This window comes from Jaculus jaculus, chromosome 3, assembly GCF_020740685.1.
Source record: "Jaculus jaculus isolate mJacJac1 chromosome 3, mJacJac1.mat.Y.cur, whole genome shotgun sequence".
Classification (NCBI taxonomy): Eukaryota; Metazoa; Chordata; class Mammalia; order Rodentia; family Dipodidae; genus Jaculus; species Jaculus jaculus.
This window is the reverse complement of record NC_059104.1, coordinates 188782409-188801852: the sequence shown is the minus strand read 5'-3', so window position 1 is coordinate 188801852 and position 19444 is coordinate 188782409. Positions and strand designations below refer to the sequence as shown.

General features: G+C 51.0%; 1 protein-coding gene across 6 annotated transcripts in view; it reads left to right on the top strand.

Moving 5' to 3' along the window:
• Nav2 (neuron navigator 2) overlaps positions 1-19444 on the top strand; it is a 728975-nt gene that overhangs the window by 663370 nt on the left and 46161 nt on the right. For 3 of the 6 annotated variants that reach the window (XM_045145595.1, XM_045145592.1, XM_045145591.1), the window contains exons 14-22: positions 194-896; positions 3430-3897; positions 4499-4564; positions 5868-5912; positions 8672-8832; positions 10110-10301; positions 16504-16556; positions 18194-18217; positions 18323-18397. In XM_045145595.1, coding sequence (XP_045001530.1) covers positions 194-896; positions 3430-3897; positions 4499-4564; positions 5868-5912; positions 8672-8832; positions 10110-10301; positions 16504-16556; positions 18194-18217; positions 18323-18397 — 1787 coding nt within the window. The remainder of the gene's footprint in view (positions 1-193; positions 897-3429; positions 3898-4498; positions 4565-5867; positions 5913-8671; positions 8833-10109; positions 10302-16503; positions 16557-18193; positions 18218-18322; positions 18398-19444) is intronic. The other 3 variants (XM_045145593.1, XM_045145594.1, XM_045145596.1) reach the window with 3 other exon arrangements.

The following is a 19444-nucleotide window of genomic DNA, read 5'->3' as shown; positions in this document are numbered from 1 at the left end:
ATCCTGCTCAGTGCGGATTGCTTTGTGGAAGAAGGCCTAAGTGAAGTGGTAGAGATTGAGGAAGGTCTCTCTGGTCTCCCAGGACGCTGCTTTCTGCAGGGAGCTCAGGGTCTTCGGAAGTGGGTTGCATCCTAAACACACATGTGAGGCTGGGGCCTTGGTTTGTTCTCTGATGCACTGATTTCTCTCCTAGGAAAAACTGATGATGCTAAGGTGTCTGAGAAGGGTCGGCTTTCACCCAAAGCCTCCCAGGTGACACGCTCCCCTTCAGATGCTGGCCGCAGCAGTGGTGATGAGTCCAAAAAGACCATGCCCACCAGCTCTAGGACACCCGCTGCCAACACCAACAGCTTTGGGTTCAAGAAACAGAGCGGCTCTGCCACTGGGCTGGCCATAATCACAGCCAGCGGGGCCACCGTGACCAGCAGGTCTGCTACACTGGGCAAAATCCCCAAGTCCTCTGCGCTCGTTGGTCGGTCTACAGGTCGGAAGACCAGCATGGATGGAGTTCCAAACCAGGATGACGGGTATCTGTCTCTGAGCTCGCGGACGAACCTGCAGTACCGGAGTCTGCCAAGGCCCAGTAAGTCCCACAGCCGGAGTGGGGCCGGGAACAGATCCAGCACCAGCAGCATCGATTCCAACGTGAGCAGTAAGTCAGCAGGGCTGCCAATGCCCAAGCTGAGGGAGCCCTCCAAGACGGCCCCCGGCAGCCCGCTGCCAGGGCTGCTCAACCAGACAGATAAGGAAAAAGGCGTCTCGTCCGACAATGAGAGTGTTGCCTCCTGTAGCTCAGTGAAAGTGAACCCAGCCTCCCAGCCTACATCCAGCCCAGCCCAGGCCACGCTCCAGCCAGGGGCCAAATACCCAGACGTGGCCTCACCCACGCTCCGCAGGTAAGCAGCTAATATGTGGGGCTTACACCGTTGGTCTGTGGCACAGTGCCTAGGGCTACAGAGCCCATTTTGGAGATAGACATCCCCCCCCCCACCCCCCCCCCACCCCCCCCCGCGCACTGGCTGTTTTCCTCACACTGTGTCCTTGGGTCCGCTCCTGTCAGCTGGTCTGTAGTGGGTGTGCTGTTTTCCCGTGTTGATATGAAAAACACAAACTTCTAGAATCATCCATTTTGGATTGGAACCCAACTTTTAACTAGCCATCGGATCACCTCTCTTAATTCTACCTGAGTTTTCTCATCTGAATTGGGGGTGACAATACTTTTCTTGGTGTTCTTATAAAAGCTTATCTTAGCCATCACATCTGGCTAGAGGAAGCACTCAGAGAAAGTTACCTACAGCCAAAATGAGGTCTTGAGGCTCTTAGATACAAATAAATGGCTTGTGACTGGCAGTGTGACCTGAGTCATGTCTTCTTCTCAGTGTCTCCATGTTCCTTCTTTTTTATAACACATGAATAATTATTTACAATATTAGCTATTAAATAATCTCTCAAAGCAGAACTATATCTAAAAAGGAGAATTTCTAGTACCTTAAGAAGGAATGATTTCTTACCCCGATGTGGAACTATTGTTCACTGGCTTTGAACAGTGTTTTTAAAGCATGTGCTGGCCATCCTTGAATGACCCTGGGGAGGTTAGGGCTCACACGCCCTCCTGGGACGGGGCTGTCCTGAGAAAGCGCACATTCCCCAGGATAGATGTAGAGGAGGGAGTTTAACATCAGATATACGTGCACATATCTGGGGATGAACAGGTGTGTTTGGAAAGACTCTGGCAGAAGCATGGCACGTGGACGGTGGAGAGGAGCGGTCCAGTGTGTGCTGCTAGACTCATTCTTAGTGGTGTGCAGGCGGTTGTTTTGCAGGGGAGATCATCTATGGCTGCTGTTTGTGGACGTCGAAGTGCCTTGCAAATGAGACTTCTTTGCTTCTTGCACCAAGCATGGCATGTAGCATTCCTTCTGCCTTGCTGCATGTTTCCTTTTGCAACTTCAAGGCATTTTTCGACTGGACCCTTAGGCCAGTCAGTATAAGGAAACACGGGCACATGCATGAGCGTGCCTCGCTCTGCCTCGAACACATTTCAGCTGTTCCCCAGGAAATCACTTGTCCTGAATCACTGTGGCATTGTTCTCAGTGGCGAGACTGGGCTCTCATAAAGTGAAGGAGAACCCTTCATGGGGTGTGACAGACGCCTCCCTTCGAGTCCTTTCATGCTCCTGCTGACAACACCTCGGACTTGGGCACAGTGAGCTGCAGTCAGACAAAAGTGGATCCAACTCTGGCTTTCTCAAGAAAGAGCTTGACATGGAGTAGGCTGCCCTTTAGGAGTGACAGTCCTGTCAGTGGAAGGGTGTGAGCAGGCTACAGCCAAGGTTCCAGAGCAGGAGATGGCATGCATTTCCTGCTCATCCCAGGGCAGGTTCCTCCTCTGTCACCAGACACTGTAGAGAGGGTTACATATTCGCTTGCTTGTCTTTATGCAAACGGAGATGGGCAGAGCTGCCTGGAGAGGATAGAAAACGAACCACTTTGGGCATCCAGCTGAGAGGCAGTGTGCCGTCCATCATATATAGTGATTCCGTCACCTTTCACAGGTACATACCCCGCCACTACTTATGGAGAGTGGGAAAAAGTCCTTGCTGGAACGTAGTCTTCCCCTCTGACTTGAGGACCACTCTACCAGAGAGCTCTCTGCCCAATGAAAGCAGGGTGTCTGTACCATTCCTGGTCCTGATGGTATATTTCAGGTCACGAGCAGGGGGAATTCATGGCATGACATGACATTGCTGTGTATCTGTTTCCAAGACACGGCCCATGCTCAGTGTGTCTGGTCTAATGTCTTACGGACCCAGTCTGTTTCTGTGTACACCCCTGGGTCATCCAGGCTCTCTGGCTCTGAAAGGTCCTCCTTGCATGCATCCAGTGAGGATTCCTCTTTGTGCCACAGCAGACGTGTCTCTCAGGCTCTGTGCAGCATCAGGGTTGTCAGGTTGTCTTGATCACTTGTGTTAGTCTGAGAGGTCAAAGAAACCAGGATCCTCGAGCCGAGCTGTCATCATGAGCAGCCTGCCTTGTGGCTGGTACCACAGATGGAAATGACTGAACTCTTTTTCTCTTTGGATGTTTCCTGAGCTGTCACAGCTTCTAGTCAGGTAATTTATAGAAAGAAAGGAGAGCAAGATCTTGGGCAAGTTTGGCTAGTCCTATAGAAAACTGTTCCAATCATTGTCTAGGCTTACAGCCACATCTCGGCTACAGCCTAGAGCTATAAGCGGGCATCTGGGAGGCACCAGCATCCAGGCTGACATTACAATGTGCCTTTCCCTAGAGAGATCTTTCGCCATTTCTGCTGGGGAGACTGCCTCCTTTCTGCGGAGGTGAACCGCCTTCCATGCCCAGCCTTCTGCAGTGGCCCCATGCCCCTCGGCCCTGGGCGTTCATCCCACAAAACCCTTTGTCTCTTCGCAGACTCTTTGGTGGGAAGCCTACCAAGCAAGTGCCCATCGCCACAGCTGAATCCATGAAGTGCTCGGTGGTCATCTCCAACCCTCATGCCACCATGGCCCAACAAGGAAACTTAGAGTCCCCCTCAGGCAGTGGCGTCCTGAGCAGTGGGAGCAGCAGCCCTCTCTACAGTAAGAACGTGGACCTCAACCACTCTCCTCTGGCCTCCAGCCCCGGCTCAGCCCACTCAGCCCCTTCCAACAGCCTTACCTGGGGCACTACTGCCAGCAGCTCCTCAGCAGTGAGCAAGGATGGCCTTGGCTTCCAGTCTGTCAGCAGCCTGCATACCAGCTGCGAGTCCATAGACATCTCCCTCGGCAGTGGAGGGGGCCTGAGCCACACCTCCTCCCCTGGCCCACTTGCCAGCTCTAAGGATGACTCCCTGACGCCATTTGTCCGAGCGAGCAGTGTGAAGACCACACTGTCAGAAAGGTTGGTTCTCTGTCCCTGGCTGTGTGCCCCTCGGGAAGACAGCCTTCTTGCAGTGCAGAGTTGAGGTTAAGAATCCAGAGGCCCTTTAGTCTTTGCCTGTGACATCTCCATCTTTCTAATCACTGCTCCTTCCTGGTGAAGCCAGTGTCAGATGGAGTTCAGTTTGACTGTGATTTCCTGTTAGCTCTGTGCCCTGTCGTTCTTGGTATTTGAGGCTGCTGGAAGCCTCCTGTGGCAGGTCTGTGCTGTGGTTTGAAGTTGCTTTCAGACTTGGAGACCTTCCCGCGCTCTGGATCCATCAGCTGCTTCCTTCTCCTTCCCTTAAAGCAGAGTGGCCAGAGCAAGCGACTGGAGAGACTGGGTGTCACGGTGAACACTCTCCTACTGAGTTGTGGCTGGCCACAGCAATAGGAAATCACAGATCTGAAAGTCATTCAGCCCCGATTTCATAGCAGTCATGACGTGTGCCTAGTTTCTACACATGGGGAAGACAGCTGGGATGACCATCAGGAGTGAGAGCGTTGTTGTGATCACTGTGCAGCAAACACCCCTTCCTTACATCTAACATTCCTTCTCTTGTTTTACCTGCCTGGACGTCTAGCCCTCTCTCTTCCCCTGCTGCTAGCCCTAAGTTCTGCAGGAGTACTCTGCCCAGGAAGCAGGACAGGTAATGACACTGTAGGCTGGGGGCCATCGAGCCTCGAGGTTCCTTTGCCTGTCTGTTGTCAAGCCAGTTGTTCTGTGTGAGGCTGTTGGCCCGAGTCTCCTGCTCATGTCTGTGGCTCTGGTGTACTCTGTGATGGCCAGGGTGCCAGTGAGGGCCTGCTGTACTGAAACCTGGGGAGCAGTGAGTGCGGATGGTCCCTGCACTCCCAGCTTGGGATGGCCACCCCGTACCCTGACCCTTGGTGGCAGAAGCTCTCACTTGCATCATCTGTGGCCTCCTGTGGCATGTTTCTGCTTCTCTTCCCTGCCCCAACCAGGCATGGTATGCCACCCACTGTGCAGCTTGGCCCACACCTCTGTCTCTTCCATTCCCCACCCCTCCCCACGCAGCTGGCTTTTCTCCCTCCAAGCCCGTTGCTGGGGATCAGCTCATTAGTCCCACAGACTGTTGTGTGTACCCATGTCCTACAGTGATCATGGAAATGTGCACTGTATGTGGAGGCTTGGTTGTGTCTCTATAAATGAAGCAGCTCTGGTCTGCCCCAGCCGTGGGTGGGCCTTAGAGATGGATGTTAACCTTAAGTTTCTGGGGGAGGGGTATCTTGGCCAAACCTAACAAGCAGATGTTGTTTGAAGCTTAGGGGGGAAAATTAATGGAAACCCTCTTTACCCCATCAACAGCAAAACTTATTTTTTTGTCAGGCTCACAAACCAAGCTTTAAACCCTGAGCTTTGGAAATTCAAATGCCTTGACTATATCAGCCAGCAAGTTCTAACATGCCCTGACTCTATCCCAAGGCTCAGCTCTTAGCTACACCCTTGCTGGGCAGGAACAAGGAGACATTGAGAGGGACCTGGAATCCACTTCATTGCACATGAATTCTAAATATGTAGCCTGCCAGCCGCTTAACCCTCCAGCAAGTCCCTTCTCCCTATATAAGCCGTTGGCAGTAGCACTAGACACTGGGCAGGAGTGCAGGGGAGCTGGCATTCCTCTCTCTGAGGGGAGCTGGGGTAACAATGCACAGGAGGGCCACTGGGTCGCATAGGGGGCAGCCCCCTCATCGGCCTTGTATCTGGAAAAGGAGGAACAATTGAGGTGGAGCGACTTAAGCTACCTGGTGACTTGGGGTAAAGCGGGCACCCTTCTGTTTTCCTTGTGGGTATGCTACATGCATGGCTGGGTAAGAGCCCCTCCTCGTGATGGAGTCTCTTCTCTGGGGTCTCTAGCCCTCTCTCCCTCCATTCCCTCACCTCCCCTGTGCTTCTCTGAGGTTCTTGATTTTGTTTTAACTTTCCTACAGTGACTCGCACCTTGATAGGAACACTTTGCCTAAGAAAGGACTCAGGTATCCATCCCCCACCCCCATTGCACCCATGCCATCTGTTGTGACCCTGGAGCTTGGCTGTGTGGCTCTCATGGCTGGGGTGGTGGGAGGCTGGCTGGAAGTCCCGCTTTGGCCACTGCAGCAGCAATTTGGATGATGCCCCCCTCCCCCTGCCCCTGTTCTCACCTCTACATTTGTGGCTTCCTTGCTTGAGCAGGGGTTGTGCCTTGTGAGGTCTCCTGGAAGAAAACCATCTCACAACTGATGTCCCTCTAGGCAAGGCCAGAGAGCAGTGACTGCTCCTGGTGGATCCTGAGCACTTCACATTCACACGCTGTCTCCCAACAGAGGCTGGTTTGTTAAGCTGCGACCAGGAGCACAGGAGGAAAGGGATATGTGCCCGTACTTCTCAACTTCTCCCGGGCCAGGGATGGAGCTCCATTGCACAGCATTGTTTAGCATTACAAGGTCATGGGTATAATTCCCAGAGCCACACATGCATGTAAATAAACCACACACACAAATGCTGAAGACAGAGACCTTGAGCTTGCTGTAATAGTCTAACAATGATTGATCAACTCCCAGCTCTCAGTACAAGCTGGGTGTGGCCATGCCTCAGTGAAAGGTCAAGCAGAGGCTTCTGTTCATAGTGCCCTGGCCTGGACTGCTCACTTGCTGGTCCTGGCGAAGCAGACGCTGTGAGTTGCCATTGCTGACACTGTGACCATCACCTTGCCAGGCAGAAGTGCTTCCCCTTGCTAACACTTTGCATACAATGGAGCGTGGAACGAAATGTTCATTACTGTTGGGTATGTCCGGAGTAACTGCCCACAGCTCTTAGGACCAAGAGCTTTTTGAGCAGTAATGTGAGGTGGGTATCAATGCTTCCTTTCAGTAGGAGCTCTGAGGAGAGTCATTTAAGACTCTTAAGGACAAACATGCCTATAGCTCCTGGCAGATTCCATGGGAGGGAGCTTGGCACCATGGTCTTTTTATCCTTGGGAGTTTGCATGGTGTCTGTGAGGATGGCTTGTCAGGAACCTCCCTGGATAAGCAAATGCTGGCCATCCCTCTCCCCACTCTCCTCTCATACGTCTTTGTTGTTTGTGTTGGTTAGACAGGATGGCCTTAAACTCTGTAGCACAGGGTGTCCTTGAACTCCTTATTCTCCTGCCTCCACCTCCCAAGAGCTGGGATTATAGGCATGTGCCACCACCCCCAATTTTATGTGGTGCTGGGCATCTAACCGACTAAGTAGCATCGCTGGCCCTGACAGCTGCTCTTAATATGAGTTTGATGTTCATAGCTTGCTGTTACTACTCAAAGAGGAAGCCAACTTCCAAGTAGTTACATTTTGAAATTATGTATATATTTTCACCGAAGATCTATTAAAATTATGAAGTCCTGGCTTTTGAAAATTGATCTTCTAAAAAAATAATAAAAGCAGAATGGGGACATGTAACTGGTATTTCTAGGCAATTGATGTGCCCTGGAAAAGTGCACTTCCATCAATGGATGTAAAAGCACACCTGTGTTCCCATCCACTCAGACTGGCTGGCTGGCTCCACGCAAGCGCATACCTACGCACATGTGCGCGCACACACACACACACACACACACACACACACACAAGCTTGCAAGCTCGCCTGACAGCAGCACATCTGACAGTCAGCACAAGCCCTCTGATTCTCTAATCAACTGTACTCCCCAACATGGAAATCTACAGGTTCCCTGGCCACTTGGGTACCGCAGAAAGTCCAGATCCTACCTGTGGATGGCATGGGAAGTTTATGGGTTTTGGAATCAGACAAGGATGGGTTCGAATATAAGTTCTGTGGCAGAGGACCTTCCCAGAGTATGTAACTGTATGAGGGTCAGCAAGGTGGTGTCTATGAAGACACCCTGCGCCTTGTAGATGTTCAGGAAATCATTACAAAATGCATTTTGGGATGCACAAGGGAGCAAGCCACATGACCACCTATAGACAGCCCAGTGCTCTGGGTTTCTTTGTTGAGACCTGTAGGTGCTGAATGGCATCAGCCAGGAGTGGGATGTAACTCAGTTGTCCAGCCTGCACAACACCATGTCACTCACTAGCACAGTGTAAAGTGAGCATGGTGGCACATGCCTGTCACCCTAGAACTTGCGAGGTGGAGGCAGGAGGCTTGACTGCAGAGGGAGTTTAAGACCCAACTGAGCTACATAAGCCTCTGTCTCAAAAAAAAAAAAAAGAAAAAGAAAAAGAAAACACAAAAATTCAGCTACTACCTTGAACAGCAGCGTCTTCAGCCTCCCTCACATGCCGCTTGCTGATGCACTTTGATTCATGCCCATTCACCTGTGCGGCAGCGCGCAGATCCCCGAAGTTGCCTCGCTAAAGCTTCCTCGAAGCTCTCCCAGCAACGCTCGCTGTTCCTTCAGGCCTGTCAAGGCGGGAGCTCCGACATGACACCGTCATGAATCGACTTGTTACAGTTCCACCCAGTGACGGTTCTTTTGAGCATTTACCAGCCTTTCTCCCTTTAGGTATTCCCTGCAAACTGAAAGGAATTATAATTTTGTCCAAATGCAGCCACATAGCAAAAAGGAAAAAATAGTTTTGAGAAAGTTAGTAAGTTTCAGGGGGTGTAGCGACGTGATTTTTCTAAACCATCTACTTTATAGATGTAAGCTTTCCTTCCTTCCTTCCTTCTTTCTTTCTAATATTCGTCATTAGCTTTAAGGCGTGTGTTTTCCTAAGCTCTGCTCATGGCTCACTCTGGCTTGGGTTCCGTCTCCAGGTATACTCCCACCTCCCAGCTCCGCACCCAGGAAGATGCCAAAGAGTGGCTGCGGGCCCACTCTGCGGGGGGCCTGCAGGACACCACTGCCAACTCCCCCTTCTCGTCGGGCTCCAGCGTCACTTCTCCCTCTGGAACAAGATTCAACTTCTCCCAGCTTGGTGAGTAGCTGTGTGGGGCAGAGGTGATCTGGGGTTTTGAAACAGCCGCATCCCTCTCCTTATCTGATCAGCCCTCAGCCATGCAGTGTGATGGCAGGAGATTGACAGGAAGAGCTCTGGGTGCTCTCTGCTGTCATCTCCTTTCTTGGTTGGCATAGGTAAGACTGTCCCACTCTTGGGAGCACATTTTGTCTCTTGGCTTCTGAAGAAGTCAGTTTTACAGTATGCCTCATGCTTGGCCTCTCTGGTTGCTTTAAGCTGAAAATAAAAGTGAAGTTTTGATTGAACAGAATTCTTGGAAATACATGCTGCTGACATAATGATTTGACTGGCACAGTGGGAGAGGAAAAGAATTTGTAACAGTCTCCGCTGGCACGTCAGTGTTAGACACACTCGTGAAGACCTGTCAGACGGAGTGAAAGAGCAATCCAGAGCATTCTAGGAAGCCAGGTCTGACTGAGTGAAATCAGAGAGTGCAGGTTACATAGCTAGGCCAGGGAGAACTTGGGCGGGCTGGCGTTCTTGGAGGATGTTGTGTGAAGGAAGTAGATGTAAGCTGAACTCAGGGGACTGGCTGAGGGAGAGAGAACCTTTTCTCATCTGAGTGTTTAGAACAGCAACTTTTCCTGAGTAGTGTGAACCATCAGTTCAGTCTCGGGACCAATGCTTATAATCCCAGGAGGCTAAACTCCAGTTTCTGTTAAATGTGTGCCTGTGAAAATAGTGTGCATTGCTAGAATGGACAGAACTTTAATGAGAAAGCCAGTTTGCGCTCAGGCAAGGGAGCTTCTTTGCACAGAAGCTCCTTGTAGAGGTGATGAGGCGTTCCCCACCTGAGCAGGAAGACCTGGGTTTGTAGTGTTCTTTCCCAGCCGTAACTCTGCAGCAAGAGCCCCTTGCCACGCACAAATGCTTCCCATCTGATCAAAAGCCTGGTTGGACTATTTTGGGCTTTTGGCTTCAGAAAGAATTGTTTGAGATGAGCTGGGGGAGTAATTAGCTCATGCCTGGAAGGTGACACTGGCCTGTCTGGACGTGCCAAGTTGGAACGCCGAGGCCCAGAGCCTCGCTTTAGAAATGGCCCGCCTTCTCTCCAATATTTTTAGCTCGAAGCCTGCGACTCAAAGGCTGATGTGACTACCTTTTAGAAATAGACAGGGGAGTGAACTTGGCAGGCCCGCTTGTGTCTGGTGATAACCGGTCTCCTCTTTGTACTAATCTGGGACTTGAACAGAGACATGAGTTCCCAACGTTTCTTTCCGCTCCTTTGGTTCCAGCGAGTCCCACCACTGTCACCCAGATGAGTTTATCCAACCCAACCATGCTGCGGACCCACAGCTTGTCCAACGCGGATGGGCAGTACGACCCCTACAATACTGACAGCCGCTTCCGGAACAGCTCCATGTCCCTGGACGAGAAGAGCAGAACCATGAGCCGCTCGGGCTCCTTCCGCGATGGGTTTGAAGAAGGTGAGTAAGGACACTGGTATCTCCAAGGGCGATCGTGCTCCCTCTCCCCCGCCTCGTGCCTCGGCCTCCCCCTCTGTGGTCAGGATGGGGGCCCCTCCCTAGGGAGATCTGAGCCCAAGTTAATCTTTCAGAACTGTCAGGGAGAGGCTGCTGCGAGCATGCTGCTGTCTCTTAGCGCTGACTGAGTTCTGCTAGTGTTCTCCTGGAATGGTGCCACAGCTTCTTGGCATGTGTGCCCATGTTGAGGCCCAGGCGCTGGCAGAGTGCACCACCAAGAGTTTATCTCTTTGCTGGTGTGCACTGAGCTTTGGGGCCAGGCAGCTTGGCTCTGTGCCATGTTTCCTGATTTGTCTCAGGCTCCCAATTTTCAGTTTTTCCCTTTTCCTTCTTTGATTGTTAAATGTATGTCTTCCATTGGAGTCTTAAGTGTTTGTTCATTTGACTCAGAATTCTGGAAGGAATGTGCTGTGTGTAACTTTGTCTGGCACCCCTCATTTCTCCTTCCCTTTGTTCCTTCGCCTGGGGCACGAGGTAGGTAAACTCTGGTCTCCGGAGGCAGGACTCCCAGATGCTGGAGGCAGTGCTTAGTGATCAGAGAACCGTGTGGAGTGAGATGAAGCTGGACTACAGCTTCCCTCTGCCCAAAGGTGTGAGTGCCTGGGCAAGTTGCCTCCCCTCTCTCTGTCTCTTTTTCACTGATAAAATGAAAGTAATAACAGTGTTCAGCTGATGGAATTATAAGAATTATGAGATACTACACGTTAGTGTTGGCACAGTAGAGTGCTTGCTTGTCACAGCGTGTGTGGACGCAGCCTCAGCACTGGCTGCCCGGTGGCTCCAGGCCACGCATGAGGACTCCGGAGCAAGTGGAGCCCAGCCGAGGGCTCTGTTTCTATTAGTGCCTTTTTACCAGAGCGTGGGGGTGAGTCATAGAGGGTTCCCTTCGGCTTTTTCCCCATCCCTGTGAGATGGGGGAAGAGGCCGAGCATCCTCCCAGTAGGAAACAGCAAACAGATTTGTGGTTGCCTAAGAGAGCCCAAATCAAAGCGAGAGTAATATAAGATGCAGGCTTCTCTTCTTTCCCAGAGCTTTTAAGAAGTGTTTTAAAGACTTTAGTTACACAGCAGTTGCTGCCTGGCTAATCTTGGTGACTTAGTCCTGTCTCCTGATTCATGGAGGCTTGCCTCCATGGATGCCCAGTGAAAGCTGGAACCCATATATGGGAACTGCTGGGATGGGGAATTAAGAAGGGGAGGAGCCCGAGGGAGGGAGGGCTCTTGCTGGATTGACCAGCTGGAAGTTAGCACTGTGACAGCCCAGAGTGGTACAGTATGGGGCAAGTACTGGCCCCCAGAGCAGGGAGGAGGTGTTGATGTGTTTTTCTCGCCCATGTGCTGGACAAGCATGACCTGGGAGTGTCCCCCATCCTCCCTGAGGCAACTCCCACTGGAGCATGTCCTGTGCTGTTCTCATTGCCTCTGTCACATGTGTGTCTCCCTGTGTGAGCCCCATGTGGCATGGACGCTTGTCTGAACAAGCTCCCTTGGCCTCACAGAGGTCCAGAGTCATCAGCTCTCTCTCTCAGGTGTTCCACGTAGAACCTAGCTGCCCGGAAACTCACTTGCAGGACCTTGGGTGGTCCGACTGACACTGACCAGAAGCACTCCCCATAAGCAGTGCCTCACCTTTGCACACCCACTTCTCACACTCTTTTTAAAATTTTTTTGTTTATTTTTATTTATTTATTTGAGAGCAATAGACAGAGAGAAAGAGGCAGAGAGAGAGAGAGAATGGGTGCTCCAGGGCCTCTAGCCACTACAAACGAACTCCAGATGCATGCGCCACCTTGTGCATCTGGCTAACATGGGTCCCAGAAAAACAAGCCTCTAACCAGGGTCCTTAGGCTTCACAGGCAAGCCCTTAACTGCTAAGCCACCTCTCCAGCCCACTTCTCATACTCTTAATGGCATGAAAGTGAAGTGGAAGAGATGGAGATTCTGTCCACATACCACACTTGTAGAGTTTTTATCTTCTGGACAATTTGGTTTTATTGCTTCTGAGAAATATTTCCTCTGTTATATGACAGAAACAAAAGAGGGCTTGCATAATTAAAGGTGTTTAATTCCTTGGGGGGTATAAACATTTTCTCCCTTTTGAAATGGTAAACTACCAATATTGTGGGAATAGTTGGGGGAAAATTCTGTTCTCATACTTGGGTCAAACGAGGTTATTCTATGCCATAAGTCAGGATAGAAATTTAGGAAAAATTAGAAGTATTGTTGTGAAGGATAATGGGCGCTTTCCATTTTGAAGAAAGTTGGAATTATAGGTGTGTAGGTAGGCTTTGTACATGCATGGCCCAGGTGCAGTCTTTGGAAGGGATTTCAGGTTAGTTACTTGCATCACTTACCTGATACAATGTCATAGTTGACTCAACTGAGTGTGTACACTTAGAGGATGCTGCAGGTGTTAGACCGTGGATGTCTGTGGAGGAAAAACCAACTCTGTTGACTGTACTGACCATTAGCAGGAGCCAGAGAGCCCCATCTCTCCCTGTCCTGCCTGCCTGCCTGCCTGGGACTTGCAGCCTCAGAACAGCTCAGTAACCAGATCTGGTTCTAAAGTGTACTTGAGTGCCTAGCCCCTGAGTTCCAGTTGGGATTTGAACCCTGGCACCTCCAAGGTCAGAATTGTGACTCTGAGTAAATGGCTTTGAACCCCGATCAGCCTCTTCTGTTTGCTTAAACATGGGAAAGAGCTGTGCCCATTCAGGAGCTGAAGTGTACGCTGGGGTGGTAGATCCTAGAAGGCATCTAGCAAGTGTTCACAAAAGGACTCCTGTCAGTGTCAGTCAATGGCAACTACTGTTGAAACTGTCATCTGACATCCCTCTCTGGAAACAATTATCATCCCCATTTTAATTTCAAAACTGAGGCAGAAATGATTGGGGAGGTGGGTCAGTTTGCAGAGCACTCACCTAGCATGCATGAAGCCCTGGGTTCAGCCACTGGCATCACATAAACTGGGCATGGTGGGATACGCCTGTCACCCAGCCCTTGGGAGGTGGAAGCAGGAAAAGCAGAAGTTCAGGGTCACCCTCATTCATCCTCAGCTACTTAGGAGTCCAAAGCCAGCATGGGCTACAGAAGACTCAGCAGCAGTAGAAAGAAGCGACTAGCAGCCAACAGGAGGCCCTCAGCCCTCCACCTTTCGTGGCCCCTACCCCTTGGCGTCTTGGTGGCTGAGCGGCAGGGCTGTCCTCCGTCCCTGTGCCTCTCCGCCCTGTTGTCTCTCGCAGCACACAGGCAGGAGTGGCAGTGCGCGGGCAGTGGCTGGATGCGCATTCTCTGCGCCAGACCACTGTGTGTGCTGCTGATCACTCGGCCGCTCCGGGCCTCAGGGTACTTGTTTGTTAAGGGTGGAAGCGCCGATTCAGTCTGTCAGGTGTTGACGATCATCATTGCCATTTCCCACTCCAAACAATTCAAGCAAGGAGAAATGGCTCTAGTTAGCTGTGCGCGCGCGTGTGTGTGTGTGTGTGTGTGTGTGTGTGTGTGTGTGAGAGAGAGAGAGAGAGAGAGAGAGAGAGAGAGAAAGAGGCTCACATGTGATGTTACATACACTCGACTTCATTGCCTGGAACATGCCCAGCTGTTCCATTCTGTCTACCCCTTCCTAAAGCATCTTTTTTATTTAATTAAATGAAATTAATTAATTAATTTATTTATTTTTGAGGCAGGGTGTCTCTGTAATCCAGGCTGATGTGGAACTCACTCTGTAGTCCCAGGCTGGCCTCGAACTCACAGGGATCCTCCTACCTCTGCCTCTCAAGTGCCGGGACTAATGGCATGCGCCACCATGCCTGACTTCTAAAGCATCTTTCTTTGCAAACATCACTGCTGGGTTTTGTGACATTGAGATTACATGAAGGAATTAGGAAAGCATTTCTTTAACAAATTAAACAGAACCCAATAAAGCAGATAACTGAAAAGCAGAGTCATGCCAGTTGCAGTGGCACACACCTTTAGTCACTCAGAAAGCTGAGGCAGGAGGATGGCTGTGAATTACAGGCCAGCCTGTTTTAGAGTGAGAACCTACCTGAAGAAAACCAAACCAAAACAAAAATAACAGCGCCATCTCTAGACTTCTGGGCCAGTCCTGTGCTTCAACTGCTGTGTGGCCTTAAGCAAGTCATCTAATCCCTTTGAATTTTAGACATACATAATCTCTGTACATCTGGAGCCATAGGATTGGGGAATTGTGGAGGTGCAGGCCCAGGAGGAAAAGAACGCGCTTTAGCAAGCCTGGGGCCTAAGCTCTCATTGCTGGGAAGGATGTATGCCCTACCTCCCAGGCTGTTAGCTCAGTTTCCTGGGCAGGAAATCAAGGATACTGTTCCTTGGACCTCAGCTTTGCTGTGGCTCTTCCCAGGTGAAAAACGTTAATTACCAGAGAAGTAATGACCTCTGCCTGAAGTCTGCCAGATGTGCTCTTTGGCCTGTGATCCCAGGCTGGTGCCAATGGCCAGAGAGCTGGTGTGTGTGAGATAAGGAATCAGAGGCAGGGTGGCAGCCAGGGGTCATCCCGCAGCCGTGTGAGGCCTCTCTGGAGCTGGCCTCAGCAGGAATGCCATGCAAGTGTCACTGAAAGTGGCTACCTGTTTCCTAGGCCGCCCCTGAGGTCTGCCTCCTGTATACATCATAGAGCAGAAGCACTTTACCCTTTACAGAATGAGGCTGCCGGCCTGGGGCTCTGCAGGCCTTGTGGGTGTGTGGACATGTTAGCACTGGAAGCCGTTTCTGGCCAGTAACCTTACCCGGCTTACTGTGGGGCACGAGTCAGAACAGTGGGGAAGGATGGCTGGAACCCAGCATTGCCAAGGAGGTGGGGCGCATGCTGGTGCAGCGGCATCTACTGGGGGTGGGGGACAGGATGCCGGCCAAGGCTATGTGGATGGAAGGTGGCATGGAGAAGGCGCTCATGGCTTGCTCTAGATTCTGTCCAGTAGTATTTAGAAGCCTCCTAGACAAAGAACTGGACAAGTGGAGACTGAGGCAGGAAAGTACTGTCTTGCATGTGCCTGGGAGAGAAGTGTGGGATTGATTCACACCAGGGGAATGAACCGGAAGCATGGGCGGTCAGGAAAGGTTTATTGGAAATTCCACCGCCAAGTCCCCAGGGGTGAGGTGGAGCTGATTATCATATATCTTGGTAGGTGGCTTCTGCCAGCTATTGAGCAGAGTGAGCCTGCATCTTGGGTGGTTGGTAAGCATGCTCAATGCATGCGCAAAGACACTTCCCAGCTCCACCTTGGCTACAGGTTACATTCCCACATGGGTGGAATGCATGGGCCTAGAGGCCTGCTAGTGGTCAGGAGGCTATACCCATTTAACAGGCTTGCCAAGTCTCGACGCAGGACTAGTCTGTTTCTCAAACAAGCTGTCAAGAGGTTCCCCCAAAGAGAAGGCAGACTGAACCCCCAGCCCTGGAGAGGACCACAGTGTTCAACTGTAGCAAATGATGTCTCTGCTGACTACACGCAGAGCGAGGGGAAGTAGTGCTGGGGGCACATGAGTGTGGCTCTCCATTGAAAACCACTCTTCCAAAATGGGGATGGGCAACGCTTGCTTGCCACTTTATAAACATGATGAAAATAGAAGAGTCCACATTTACAAACTAATGCCATGCCACGTGATCACTTGAAATGAGGGTTGTAGCCAACAGGCTCTCAGATACAGAATACTCTCACTTCTTTGCATCTACAGGCGACGGGTGTTGGGGGTGCACACTCGATCGTCAGCCCAAAGGAGGACATGAAGGAAGGGTGGGGTGCAGGGTGGGGTGTGTCCTGGCAGAGCAGTCATAAGTCTTAGCAGGCTCTAATTTCACTTCAGCTTGAACATTGATGAAGTGATCATTTTACTTGTGTATGATTCTGTGATCCCAAATTATCTTGTTAAGAAAAATGTTGTTTGTGAGCTTATTGAAAAAGTGTGCTACTATGAAAGTAACTTCCACAGCAAATTATTTCTTATGTAGTGCCAACCCTTCACCAACCTGGGAAAAGTTGGGTCAAGGTGACAGCCAGCCAGCCAGCCAGAGCCCAACAGTGGCCTTAAAACACCAGATCCCTCTCCTTGCTGTCTTCTGCTTCCATGGCTGCTGGCTGTGCAGCTGACCTCTGTTTACTTGTTTTCAATAGTTCATGGATCCTCACTCTCCCTGGTCTCCAGTACATCCTCCGTCTACTCCACGGTGAGTACACATCAGTGCTGTGTGTGTGCATGCGTGCATGTGTGTGGTCAACAGCACCTTTGTCATCAGTGCTGTGTGTGTGTGCGTGTGTGCGTGTGTGCATGCGTGCATGTGGTCAACAGCACCTGGGTCAGCTCAGCTTGCTTGTCATCTGAGAAGAGCTCATTGGAATCTTCAAAGTTGCCACAGGCATGTTCTAAGGAGCCTGCTAACCGCCAAGAGATTTACAGGCTCTAATTAGAGGACAAGTCCTTTTCTAGAAATTTCTATCATCTGTGGATATCGAGGAATGTTCGTTCTGCCGGAAATTTTTAATGACAAGTGGAAGAGAAGGCACCATGGTGCCACGGGAATTCATGCACAGCCCATGGCAGGAAGGCCACCAGAACTGCCACATTGGGTGTTATACCTGCTTTCCTGGCTAGGAGGAGCTGTTCTTTTCTGGGAACCACTGGACGGATAGAGTGCCATGACCACCCATAGGGTTCTCTTGTGTGCAAAAGGGTAGCAGTAGCCTAGGAAAGCCAGAAGCCTGTGATATACCCGGGCTGTTGCTGCAAATGGGGAACCATCTCAAGAGACAGTCTGGTGGTGGTGACAGACACAGGCCAAGAGGGACCACAAAGGCCTGTGGACAGAAGTGCTCACAAGAAAGGTATAGATGGTTCTGCCTGCTCCCACACCTCCACCAGCCAAGCTCGTTGGGGCATCGTCACTGCCCTGACTTTCCAGTCCCACTCAGAGGCCAGAGGACTTTGGTCTGGAGTACCTCCATGGGAGTATAGCTGTAGAGGAACTGCCTTGGGCCATGGTCCCAACTCTTCCATGAACTGCGGGTGATCACCTCGCCTCACCAGTAGTACTGCCTATCGCCATGAAGACTGAAGCTTCCAGGAGGCAGCCAGGAAGCGGAGACCAAGTGTATTCTCATAGCCTGTGGAGTGACCAGGCTCGCTGGAGAGAAGCTTCCAGCTCCTTACTCTGACCTCGCCCTTACTGAAGCCACTGTCTCACTCCACACCTGCTTTACCCTAGGAGGTGAGAAGGGCCTTGCCCACTAGATGAGCTCGTTAGGGAAAACACAGCACACCCGGTCACCTCAGAGGCTCAGCTCAACAGCAAATAGCTTTTTAGTATAAGTGTGTCCCCTGGGACTGGTGGTGTGGCTCATCTGTACAGTTCCTGCCTAAAGTGTGCTTGGCGTTGTTGCACCCCAGCATCACAAACAGGAAGGAAAAGGCCTGTCCCCAATATTCCCAGGGGCTTATCTAGACATAAAGGATGACGTAGCTTGACTATGGCAGCGAATGTGTTCACTCGCTGGCTGTGGCGCAGGCTGGTCCCTGCACACTCCGACTGTGAAGCGCCTTCCTGTCACATCACCAGGTGAAGGCAGGTGGCTCCTCAAATCAAACGCTTGGAACCCAAGCTTGATTCTTCCTAGGAAATTAAATGTGATACTGTTAGTATTTGGCCTTTCCAAAAGGTTAGTGTCATTGAACCAGTTTGGAGAATTGTACTAGAAAAGAAGCAGTCGAATGTCCACACTTCTGTCTCCACCCTGGTGGGTCTGTGTTGGCTGGCTGTTCCGTTCTTTGTTCCTTGACTGGTCTAACTCCCTTATGATTTATTTACAGCCGGAAGAGAAATGCCAGTCAGAGGTAAGGAACAGATGGTGGTTGGCTCTCCTCCTCCACTATTAGTAATTATTTGCCCAGCACTGTGTGGAATGGACTCCTAGCAGGTAACTCTATTGTCCTTTCCAGATTCGCAAATTGCGGCGCGAGCTAGACGCCTCTCAGGAGAAGGTGTCAGCCTTGACCACGCAGCTGACCGCAAATGTAAGTGCAGACTCCAGAGTGGGAGCCAGCAGGACAGGGATGCCAAGGGAGCTGGCCACTCAGCCTCAGGAGAGAGCACCTCGAGACCCCTCGTCTCTGAGTGCTCCCGAAGTAGCACCCGGGGTCAAAAGGATACGGGTTGGGGTGGGGGGAAGAACTTGTGGGTAAGAGCGCTTGCTGCTTAAACGTGAGCACCTATTGCGGTTACCTCTTGTTGCCGGGAAAAACACCCAACTAGGAAGAACTTGTGGAAGGAAAGGGTTTATTTCAGGTTCCAGGTGAGTGTTCATCATGGTGGAAGAACCTGGCTCACCTCGTATCTCCACTGCAGAGGGACAGCACCAACAGCCAGAGCCCAAGCTGGCTCTCAGCGCACCTGGTGGGGCTGGACTCAATCCCCTCCAGGGACTCACCTCTTCCAGTAGGGCTCTGCCTGCTAGAGACTTAAGTAGAAAGCTTAATCAAAATCAGAAATACCTCAGTCCATGGGGGACATAAATTTATATTCAAACCACCACAGGGCCTGAGACCACCTGAGTTCAATTCCGTAGCACCCATTTACAAAGCTGGACGGACGCAGCTACACACATCTGCAGGGGACAAAGGCTAAAGAATGGACGAGGCTTGCAGAAATTGTAACTCTGTATTGAGGGACAGCCTCTGCTTTAAGGAGATGTAGATGATTGGCAGGGAAACTCAGAACATGCTCCTCTGGTCTCTGCTCACATGGGTACACACATCTGCACATACTCTACACGCACATGGGAATCGGGGTGTGGCATGGTGGATGTGATGTGACAGTGGCCGTGTGTTCAACGTCCGGGTCTGGTTTTGCTCGCCTGTGCCACGGGGGTGCTCACCCCGCCCTCTCAGTGTTGTTAGGACGCAGGGCTTGCACTCTGCTCAGTGCTCAGTATTGATTTTCTTTTCCCTTTACCTTCCTTAGAACATTAATCTTAAGGGAAAAACAAAAACAAGAAAGTGGGGAGAAAAACATTAAAAAGATAAGACATAGAAAGTGGGGGAAGAAACTTATGTTCTCACAAT